Source organism: Peromyscus eremicus, chromosome 18 (assembly GCF_949786415.1).
Source record: "Peromyscus eremicus chromosome 18, PerEre_H2_v1, whole genome shotgun sequence".
In the NCBI taxonomy this organism is placed as follows: domain Eukaryota; kingdom Metazoa; phylum Chordata; class Mammalia; order Rodentia; family Cricetidae; genus Peromyscus; species Peromyscus eremicus.
The window spans coordinates 755,084-767,399 of NC_081434.1; the positions used below are offsets into that span (position 1 = coordinate 755,084).

The window sequence follows — 12,316 nt, forward strand, 5'->3', positions numbered from 1 at the left end:
ATACACGTTTCTGATCACTGAAATAATGCCTTTAATGAATCGTTACTACTATGAATATACTGTCAAAATTGAGAAATCATTTAAACTGAAAGGAAAATAATAGCACAGCCATTCCCAGAGAGCCTAGTTGCTACAGAATTTTTGGAAAACAATTATTTATAAAAATCTCAATTTTCGAAAACATTCTTGAAATTTCAACTCTATTTTAAACAGAGAAAATTTGTTTTTAAAGAAATTACCTCATTAAAAGTTATAAATGCATTAAGTGGTCCACTTGAGTTAAAAATTATAATAACCTCTTTCAAAACAAAGCCACTCCGGGCGGTGGTGGTGCATGCCTTTGATCTTAGCACTCAGGAGGCAGAGCCAGGCAGATCTTTGTGAATTGGAGGCCAACCTGGTCTATAGAGTGAGATCCAGGACAGGCACCAAAACTACACAGAGAAACCCTGTCTCGAAAAAAAAAAAAAAAAAAAAAAAAAGACCAAGCCACATGCTTCCTATGATGTTAATTGATTTTATAATATCTTAAATCAGAAATCAATAGTGTTTTAAGATGATAATATTATTTCATTTTTCTTCTGTGTTTTCTTTATAGATGACTAGGTAATGAACTAAAAGTGTGAGGTTAGATACTTGTTCCAAATTCTCTATTTGGAACATTTTTTAAATGAAGTCTACATAAGGAAATATATAATCTGTTGGTATATAACTAAATAAACCTTCATGAAGTATTATTATTACTTCTCTAGCAGTTCTGTGAAATTCAACCTTTCAGTTTGCTTTTTGCTTCTCTACTAACATTATTATTAATGGATCAGAGTTTCTTTTTTCATTTTCAAAAACGTTTCTAGATATTAGTGCTAGTATTTATGAAGCTATTAAATGTGGCCTGATAAACTCTCTTTCTCTTAGTTTTCTTCTATATATATAAGATTAATATTGAAAATTGATCCTGTACATCATTATTGAAAGTTATTAATGTACACTGTTCATATTTTCCTGAAAAGATTTGCATAAGTAACTATGAAAATAGTAAAAAGAGAATTTAATAAAAATAAATATAGTCACTCAGTGAGTTCTCCTGAGGAATCTGCTAAATTCAAATGAACAAAAATTCTCTAAAGAATCCTTATGGCATGACCTAAACCCTGCTGTGAGAATACTGATATAAGAATATTTTTATTGTTTATTGTTTACTTACTTGGGTATTTAAATCTTTTGCACATAATATATTTTGATCATATTCTTTCCCCTCTACCAACTCATCCTAGATCCTCTCTACCTCCCTATACATTCAACTTCATTATACAGAGTACTTTTATACAATTTGAGATTTGAAGCTGAACTAGATATTACCCATGCCTTGAATTTAATAGTTATTCTTTCCTATCCATCATTCACCAACATTATGAACAAAATTCTTTAAAATTTGAATGCATAAAGAATGAAGACAATGTGATCAACAAAATATGTTTGGAGATGTCCTCTGTATAATTTTTCTAATGACTTACATTTAATGAGGTTTGACTGAAGAAAAAAATGGATAAATGTAGGAAAACTTGAGAAAAAAACTGGCCTTTCAAAGTCAATGTGGAGGAAAATGATCATCCAGGGCATCATGAAATATTACTAACAATATTCAAACACACATATCAAAACTGAAATGCAACTAGTCAAACTCCCTGATGTGTCTCTCAAAAGAGCATCCTTTAACCTTTCAACTCTAATATACCCTTTAATACAGTTTTCTCCCCATGAGTATTATATGAATTGCCCATACTTTACCCAGTTTATTTCAAGGGTCATTGCTGTTATTTATTTCATTGTAGAGACTTGGGAAGGGCACAATTTGAGTATATTTTCATAATGAAATCCTGAAGATTAATTGTAATCATGATACTGAACAAATATTATCATTGTTAATTGTTATTTTGAATTGTTCATGGAATTCATCTCAGATTCTTTTTTTTTTTTTTTTTTTTGGTTTTTTCGAGACAGGGTTTCTCTGTGTAGCTTTGCGCCTTTTCCTGGAACTCACTTGGTAGCCCAGGCTGGCCTCGAACTCACAGAGATCCACCTGGCTCTGCCTCCCGAGTGCTGGGATTAAAGGCGTGCGCCACCACCGCCCAGCTGTTAGATTCTTTAAAAGGCAAGTATGAAGTAAATTTGATGAAATGGGTGGAAGGAAATGAGATGTTAATAACCTAACCCTGGACTGGAGAGATGACTCAGCAATTAAGAGAGATGGCTGCTCTTCTAGAGCTTCTAAGTTCAATTCCCAGCAGTCACATGGCAACTCACAATGATCTATGATGGATCTGATGCCCTCTCTGGCATCGGGTTTACATGCAGACAGAACGCAGTTTACATAGATACATACATTTATCTTTAAAAAAAATAAAAAGTAACCTAACCCATTTAACATTTTGAACTTAAAGAGATGAATTAAATGTTTGGACATAATCTTTATTCTCAGATAAAATACATCCTTGGAACATTTTAATGATCTAGAAATCTACAAATTTTTAAAATTAGTTGACAAATGACTACAACTCATTGAATTTTCACAAATGTTTTTACATAAAAATTGTCAAAACAGCCCTAGAGCTGGATACTTGATCACCTACTTAAAACAAGCCATGTTGAGGTTTCCTTAAGCCTGTTTTTCTGGTCTTTGAGACAGACAGTGGTACAAAAATGTTAATGGAAGGAAGGGATATTTACCAACAGCTACTAAGACATTTCTTTACAACTCTTCCTGCATTCCTTCATAGCTCTAGCCCATAAGAGGAAAATGAATAATTGCATTGTTACCTATAAAATGTTAAAATCAAAGTACATAGAATAAGAAAAGTAGATAAAACATTAAAAGAGGATAAAATACAATGAATTGATGGATTTTCACTTCCAAAATAGTACTAATCTAATGATGTGCATTTACTTATTTTTAATTCTAAAAGTACATTTATTCATCAACAATGATACATTTTATGATTATGACATACAGTGGGGGAAAAGTGTCTCAGTGTTTTCAAATGTCAGCATGTGACTCTTACAGTTTTAGGAGCAATAAATCAGTAAATAAATCAGAAGTTTCAGTATTATTTTAAACATACTTCAAACATTTTTCACACTCTGTGATTTGAATTATTAAAATTTATGTTTAAAGAATGTAATACACTATTTATTAGGACTCACAAAGAGCTCCAGAATACAGGAAACCAAACAATAAAAATCATTATGTGAAAGTTAACTCTTCCAGTATCATAACAATTCTAATAGATTCACATGTGGCAGCATAAAGAAGAGAATGATACCAACAAGTGATTAAATAAAAGTCAATATCAACTGGGTACATCCTTCCTTTAAGCTAAAATTAAACTAAGCACAAGACATATTAAAATAGCTTTGATAATAAAATCTATCCTTTCGTAAATGTACCAAGTAATATGAGCATTGATGGGAAGTGACAGCATTGTTATCTAAGTGGAGTAGATAGGCATCAATGAGTATAAAGTATGTGAGCAGCAAGTATCACTTCTAAAGCCACAGAAATAAAGGAGTGAGAAAAATAATTTGGTTGACATTGCACTAGGCTACACATAATCACAATCATGCACATATATTTATAATTTTATAATGTTTCACATATTTAACACTTATAACTTAAAATTGTCTTTTGATATGGACTTGTCTGCAGAAGAAACTGTATATTTACAAGAAGAAGAAATGTAGCAAAGAGGGTTAACTAATTTTCAAGCTAGTAAGTGGTTCAGACTCAATGAATACTAGGTATCCTTAACCTTTCCTGGATGTATATCAGCTGCAGGATCATCCCACTTCTTTCTGATATCATCAATTGGATACATACCTTGGAACAAGGCCACTGGATTATATACTAAATCCATAGTTCTTATTTGGGGGAACCTCCATTCTGTTATCATACTAGTTGTACTAAGCCAACATCACTACTGAAATATTTTAGAGTACTTTTCTCTTCATGTCTTCACCAGAATATTTTTCATAATTTCCATTCTCACTGAGATGACTAGTTATTGCATCATAGTTTTATACTTAACTGTTTTTCAGACTGCCTTGAAGTGGAGTTGTTCTCTATTTAAAGAAAGGTAATTAAAGAATCATTAGTATTGAATGGCTTTAAATGTCCCTTAAAGGTAGAGACAGCATACTACTTCAACAATATGACAGCTCTTTGTTTAGATTTTTACTAATCCTCAATCTACTTGATTCTTTCTGGTTTTGCCTTTAGATTTGGCAGAAGAAAAAAAAGTAACTGCAGAATGGGAAACCATACAGAAACCACAGAGTTTATTCTTCTGGGGTTATCGGATGACCCTAAGCTCCAGGTGGTGATCTTCATCTTTCTCTTCATCACCTACACACTCAGCATCACAGGGAATTTGACCATCATCACTCTTACCCTGCTGGATTCCCAGCTCCAGACCCCCATGTATTTCTTCCTCAGGAATTTCTCTGTATTAGAAGTGTCCTTCACAACTGTCACTATACCCAAGTTCTTGGGCACCATTATCTCAGGGGATAAAACCATTTCCTTCAACAACTGCATAGCTCAGTTATTTTTTTTCATCCTTTTGGGAGTCACTGAATTTTACCTTCTGGCTGCCATGTCCTATGATCGTTATGTTGCCATCTGCAAGCCCCTTCATTACCTGACCATCATGAGTCAGAAAGTCTGCACAATGCTTGTCTTTGCCTGCTGGCTGGTCTCTTTCCTAATCATCTTCCCTGCGCTCATGTTGCTCTTAGATCTTGATTATTGTGGGTCCAACATCATTGATCACTATACCTGTGATTATTTCCCCCTGCTGCAACTTTCCTGTTCAGATACAAAATTCCTGGAGAAGATGGGGTTTTCCTGTGCTGTCTTTACCCTAATGTTCACTTTGGCATTAATATTTCTGTCCTATGCATATATCATCAGAACAATTGTGAAGATTCCTTCTGCTAGTCAGAGGACAAAGGCCTTTTCCACATGTTCTTCCCACATGATTGTCATCTCCATCTCTTATGGAAGCTGCATTTTTATGTACATTAAGCCCTCAGCATCAGAAAGAGCATCTTTGACCAAGGGAGTTGCCATACTAAATACTTCAGTAGCTCCCATGCTAAACCCCTTCATTTATAGCCTGAGGAATCAGCAAGTCAAGCAAGCCTTTATGAACATGGCAAGGAAAATGGTATTTTTCACAAGTACATGAAATGATGTGACCTGTGAGTGAGAGGCACAGTAAAGGCCAATTCAAATAATGAAATAGAATATGTTAATGGCCTGCTTATATCAACATGGCCCCCAGTCCTTGTTCATTTTTTTCTAAGAGTTTAATAAGCTATTTATGTAATTTTTACTCAAACAATTAAAATTGCTTTCCTAAGAATTTCTAACATTTTTCTTTTCTAATACTGGATTACATTTATTTTTTAGTTTTATTAATTTTACAGGTATTAATGTGGTATCAGTTATTTTCATAAAAATATTGTTCTAGAAATGAGAGAGATATTTATAAACGTTAATATACATTATTTACTGAACATTAAAAATGACACTTTGTGGTTCCTAAAACTTTTTATTTTGAGATTTTAAGGTAATTACATAATTTCTCCCTTTCATTTCCTCCGCCAAACTCTACCATATACCAGTCCTTGCTCTCTTTTAAATTTATGTCCTCTCTTTTGGGGGGTGGGGGGGACCTTGTCACAGAAGCCTTCTATGACTTTCTTTCTAAACGGTGAGTCTGCAGTCACCAATGCACTGCAAAAGTAGCTTCCTTGCCTGGAGGCTATGTTGATGTCCCAGACCTGTGCTGCCACCAAGGGCCATGATGATGTCTATGGTCTGTACTACCACCAAGACCATGCTGAGGTCCACAGCACATGCTGATGCTAGAGGCCATGTGGATGTCTGGTCTATGCTGTTGCTAGAAACTGTGTGGAAGTCCATGATATGTATTTGAGGATTTCAATAGTAGTTTTATAAATATGAAAAAATACATTTTAAAAGCATTTTTCCATAAATTTTTACTGTAAGAATTCTGATAGTGTCTTTATAACTATTGAGGAAATGAATATATTCTTCATAATATTTTCACACTTTTAACTATTTTTTATAAAATAGTTATTAATCATTATGTACTATGTATATTATATGCTGCATGAAATATATAAATTAGTACATACAATGCTGAAGAAATTTCACTGATCTAGTGAAATTTATAGAATGAATTAGGAAGGAAAAAACAGCCTATATGGATGCCAAGTTTTCAGTGACGATCCCATTAGTTTTCCACAATTGCAAAGGAACTTAAGACCCAAATCTTCCAGAACTACCAACTGGCTTATCAAAACCCCAGTTGTAAGACAAGAATAAAGAAAAAGTATGTTTCAAATGAAGCCAAAGATACAAATAAAAATTTCTTCCTAAGGCAGCAATTAAATTAAAAAAATTCATGAATGTATGATCAAAACACACTATGAAATTCTCAAAGAACTAGTAAAAAAACGTTTTATAAGGGAACACTTATTCATTGCTTGTGGGAGCACAAAAATGTACAGCCAATACAGAAATAAGTATGATGGTTCCTCAGAAAGCTGAGTATCAGTTTAGCTAAGACCCAGCTATACCACTCTTGGCATATACATAAAGGTCACTTCATCCTATCACAAGGACACTTGTTCAACCATGTTCATTGCTGCTTATTTATAATAGTCAGAAACTGGAAACAACCCAGATGTCCCTCAATGGAAAAATAGATAAAGAATATGTGGTACATTTACACAGTGGGGTGTACATTACACTCAGGGGGTTAAAGAAAAAAGACATCATGAAATTTTCAGGCAAATGGATGGAACCAGAGAAAGTCATCCTGAGTGAGGTAACCCAGATCCAGAAAGATAAATATGGTATGTATTCACTTATATGTGGATGTTAGCCGTTAAATAAATAATAACCAGGCTATAATATGTAGACCCTGAAATGCTAGGTATAGAGAAAGGGACTAAGGGGAACACATGGATCTCCCTGGGAGGTAGAAATAGAATAGATTTTATGGGTTGACTAGAAGTAGGGGGACAGGAACAGCAGGACCAGGTGTGAAGTGGGAGGGGAAGATTGGGTTGAGAGAGGGAATACAGGGAGAGACATCTAGAAATGAAGAGCATTTCAGGGTAGGTATGGAAACCTAATGCAGTGGAAACTTATGGTGATATTTTATTTGTGCTGAAATGTGATTTTATTTGTATGTTAATAAAATAAAGTTGCCTGGGGGTCAGAGCTAAAAGCAAGCCACTTAGCAGAAGTCCAGCGTGGTGGCACACGCCCTTAATCTGATCACATGGCAGGCAGAGTCTCTGTGTGTTCAAGGACACAGCCAAGCAGTGACAGCCAAGCAGTGACCTGAACCTTTAATCTCAGGATGAACAATAGAGACCTGGAGGTCTGTATAGATAGGCAGTAACGAGGAAATCATGTGGTTGGGTTTAAAGCCAACGAGTAGTAAGATAAGGTGGTCTTAGCTCTTGGCTACTACTCTGATCTCTGGGCTTTTAACTCTTTATTTGGCTCTGTGTTTCTTATTTAATAAGACAATTTAGAATTACATCTACAGAAACTTCCTAAAATACATGAAGGGGGTTCTAATGAAGTCTCCAAATAATGAGAGAGATGGAACCCAACTGGCCATCTCTTGTCAACAAACGAAGTTTCAAGAACTGGACTAGGTTACAACCAATTGAGCTATTGGCCAAAGGAGTCTCATGAAGCTCCCCAAGGAACCCAGGATGTTACCAAGACAATAGATTGCTCTCCACAAACTGACAGCAGGGCCCCATTCCTAAACACAACATCAACACAACTTGTTGAACATGGCAAGGTAAAGCTGATGCCTACATAGACCCTTCACTCCTACATCCTAGTGTGTTTGATTTGGGAAGGAACTCTGCAGGCTACCAAAAAAGAAAAGGAAACACCAACCTAGCCACAAAATCTTTGATCTACAATCTGTCATGCCTACAGCATATGCTAGGGAATGGTGGCACAAAGTTTGTGGAAGTAACCAACAAATACCTGATTTGACTTAAGGCCCACTCCACTCAATGAAATGAAACCCATACATAATACTTCTTGGATGACAAAGGCCCAAAGACTAGCTAGCCCATAGACCTGGGATAAAACCAAATACAACTGGTGTAAAATAAAAAGTAACAATAAAATGGCTCCTAATGATACTCTACTATATTGATAAATTAGTGCTGTATTCAGTCATCATCAGAGAAGTGCTGTGGGATGGTATGTATGTCAAATGTGTTGCTGATTGGTCAATAAATAAAACAGAGTGGCCAGTACCAGACAGGAAGTATAGGCAGGACTAACAGAGAGGAGAATTGAGAGAACAGGAAGGCGGAGGGAGACACTGCCAGCCGCCACCATGACAAGCAGCATGTGAAGATGCCGGTAAGCCACGAGCCACGTGGCAAGGTATAGATTTCTAGAAATGGATTAATTTAAGATATAAGAACAGTTAGCAAGAAGCCTGGCACGGCCATACAGTTTGTAAGCAATATAAGTCTCTGTGTTTACTTGGTTGGGTCTGAGCGGCTGTGGGACTGGCGGGTGACAGAGATTTGTCCTGACTGTGGGCCAGGCCAGAAAATTCTAGCTACAGTGTAGCTTCCTCCTGCAACAGATATGAACAAGCACAGAGACCCACAGCCAGTCTTTAAAGACCCTGGAAGGTCTCTAAATGGGATTTCTCCACCAAATCCCTCCACTCAGAGCTGGGAACCCCATGGAAAAGGAGACAGAAGAGTGTAAGAACCCGAGGATATGGAGGACACCAGGAGAACAGGCTCTCTAAATCAACAGAGCAAAGCTCCCATGAACTCACAGAGACTGAAGCAGCAATCACAGGGCCAACACAGATCTGCACAAGCTCCTCTGCATATTTATTATAGCTTTTAGCTTAGTATTTTATGTTACTCCTGAATGTGTGAAAGAGTGGGTTTCTGATTCTTGTGACTTCTCTTTGGGGGTTCTTTTCCTCCCACTGATTGACTTGTCCAGGTTCAATGTGATGTTTTTGTTTGTTTGTTTATATTACTGTATTTCATTTTGTTAAAAAATAAAATAATATTTATTTTTAAAAAAAGAAAGAAAGAAATGCACCAAAGAAAATATTGCAGAAAGCCACAGGGTAAACTGCAGAAGCTAAAAAAAAAAATAGAAAAAGGAAAGCTAGAATATGAAACTGAAACCCTCTTAAAATCAATTCAAACCTACTCTGTGTATAGACAGTAACATCAAAGTGTCCAGAATTAACCATGAGAATATCATTTTCCACTGCTAAACTTAAAGAAAGAGCTAGTTCTTTGTATTATTCTTTTCCTTAAATGATGTTTTCTGTAATCCACAGGAGGCAGAGTATACCCGTCAGGATTCTTTAGAGAATAAAACAATAGCAGATATAGATTTGGATTAGACACTAGATTTAAAATTTGAAAATGAGAGAGATTCGTTTTCATCAGGAGAGATTGGCCATGTCAACTATAAAGGCCTAAGAAAATCGATGGTATGCCTCTAATTCATGCTCATGCCCAAAGATCTGAGAATGTAAGCCCAGTGTTCAAAGAACTAATAAGAGTTTGCCTGTGTGAAAATTGTTCAAGGATAGGATTAGATAGGCGTCTCAGTGTGAGATCTAGAGTGAAAATTCACTCATTTCTTTTTCTATTTTAGTACACACCAGAAAGACCACGTTCACCCACAATGAGGAGGGTCATCTTTTAAAAAAATCATTGACCAGGTTACAATATCAGATATGAATTCCCTTTCTTGGAACAGCTTAAGATCCAATCAGAAAGTGACTGGTTACATGCATAATAATCATGCCACTGCTACACCAGGGGCAAACTTTGCCTGCTGTTCTGTTGTTTGGATTTGGGATCCACAGCTGCATAAGCCTATTGCTTGTTGCTGCCTTTTCTACCTCAGCAATTTGTATAGCAGCATCTTAACAAGAAATGTACCATCATGGAGCAATCTTCCACTTTACTTATATCTTGATTTCTACATGCCCTAAAACCTTAGTTTAAGATATTTTCACCAATAGAGTCTTACCAACTAGTTATAGTGGGAAGCTAAGAGCAGTGACAATACACTGTTTTGTTTTGAGGGTTTAGGGAGACTTTTTATCTTCATGGCCCCTTCCTAGCTTCCTGCATTACAGGAACTATCTCCAATTTAAACACATAAATCTAAACATTTGCAGCTAAGAACCATTTGTAAGAGAAAACATATGATGTTTGGCATTCTGAGTCCACGTTATTTCTTTTAGTATAGTATCTTACAAATGCACCCATTTTCACAGAAGTTTAAAAGGGATTTTTGTATTTTTTATGCTGAAATAAGATCCCATTGTGAGTATGTATCACATTTTCTTTCTCCACTCATCAGGTGATAAACATCTAGGATTCCATTTCCACCATTAAAATAATTCAACAATGAATGTAGAGGTGCAAGTATCTCTGTGGGTATCTACAAAGGAATGGTTTAGTTGGGTCATATTTCTACTTTTAGCTTTCTAGGAAACCCACACACTTTTTTTGAACTTTTACTTAATTTAATTTACATAAAAGATTCAGCAGTTCCACAGCCACCATCACTACGCACATCCTTGCCAACACTTGTTGCCATTTCTTTTCTTGATAGTAGCCACTCTGACTGGATTAAGGTGGAAATCAAAGTAGTCTCAATTTGTATTTCTTTGTTGGTCAGGGATATTGATCACTTTTTAATGACCATTTATATTTCTTTTTTTTTTTTTTTTTGGAACACCCTTCTCAGCACCACAGTTCATTTTGTGAACTATCTGCTTTCTTCATGCTCACATTTTTAGGTTTTTTTTGGTTTTTGGTTTTTGGTTTTATATTCTTCATGTTAGTAACCTGTCGGATGCATAGCTGAAAAGATTTTATCTCATTCTGTGGGCTATCTCTTCACTCAATCAGTAATTTCCTTTACCTTTTGCTATATACAGCTTTTTTATTTCATAAGATCCAATGTGTAAACTATTGGTCTTACTTCATAAACAATCAGAGTCCTCTTCAGAAAGTCCTTACCTATGCCAGGATCTTGTTGTACTTTTCCTACATTTTCCTCTTGCTATTTCTGAGGTATATTGATCTATAGAGAAATCATTACAGCACCACAAAATACAATTCTATGTATGAACATACAAAAAAATAATAAGTTCTGGTGAGAATATAGGGGGTCGGAACCCTGATATAGTCTTGGCAAAGATGTAAATTAGTCCATTCACTGTGGAAATCACCATAGAAAGTCTTCAAAATAACTATAAATAGAATTAGCATATTTACCAGATATATCACCCCTGAGAATACACCCACGGGAGTCAGTAACTATACTTTAAAGATATGTGATAAAGGCAGAGTAGTCCAAGGTTTCTCACTATCTGCATTTTCTAGTTGTGTGTCTCTATGTTAATTACCACCTACTGCAAGAAGAAGCTTCTCTAATGAGAGCTGAACAATTCATTGATCTATGGGTATAGCAATATGTCATCAGGGGTCATTTTGTTGCTATGTTCAGTTAGCAGAATAACTGTAGTAGGTTTCCCCCTAGCGCCCATGACCTATCTAGTCTCAAGTTGGCCTCATTAACAATGTCAGGTGTGGATTCCACCTCATAGATTGGACCTTAAATTCAAAAGAGGTGGTTTGCTGCTCCCATAATATCTATGCCACCATTGCACTAGTGCATCTTGCAGGGAGATTGCTGTTGTATCACATGGTTTGTGTCTGGGAGATATTGATGATTACTTTTCTTCTCCAATAGTGTCTGTAGTACTTTCCAGTGCCATGAACTCTAGTCAGTAGGGATGAAGTTTCTTTGAACACTAGCTCAATTTCTCCATGCTTGATGAAAAGTGATGTCTTCAGCAATAGGGCCTTACTGTCAGATGACAGAGGGTAACCAACAGCCTTGGAAATAGCCTTAAATGTTTGAGAGTTCTATGGAATCCCTTTGAACAATGACTCAACAAGATGGAAACCATTTCTAGTACCAGGGTTCTTACTTAGGGTAACAAGACGTCTAGTTGAGCATTCTCTTCCCCTTTTTGTAGTGACTCCTTTAAAATTTCTGTCACACACACACAGACACACACACAGACACACACATATCACCAGTGCTACAATAAAGAGTTAAGGGAAGAAATAAAAGTACTTGGCAACTTGTTCTTTTTTGTTCATATTTTTCTAG

General features: G+C 35.9%; 1 protein-coding gene across 1 annotated transcript; it reads left to right on the forward strand.

Annotated features, from left to right (window-relative positions):
- Positions 1 to 4,304: 4,304 nt before the first annotated feature.
- On the forward strand, positions 4,305 to 5,243 carry LOC131894981 (olfactory receptor 6C1). Its single transcript, XM_059245360.1, has one exon. It carries the CDS (start codon positions 4,305 to 4,307, stop codon positions 5,241 to 5,243), a length of 939 nt encoding a protein of 312 aa, XP_059101343.1.
- Positions 5,244 to 12,316: the final 7,073 nt, after the last annotated feature.

Excerpts from the sequence above, each read along its gene's own strand:
- LOC131894981 (XM_059245360.1), top strand. The coding sequence starts at position 4,305 with ATGGGAAACCATACAGAAACCACAGAGTTTATTCTTCTGGGGTTATCG.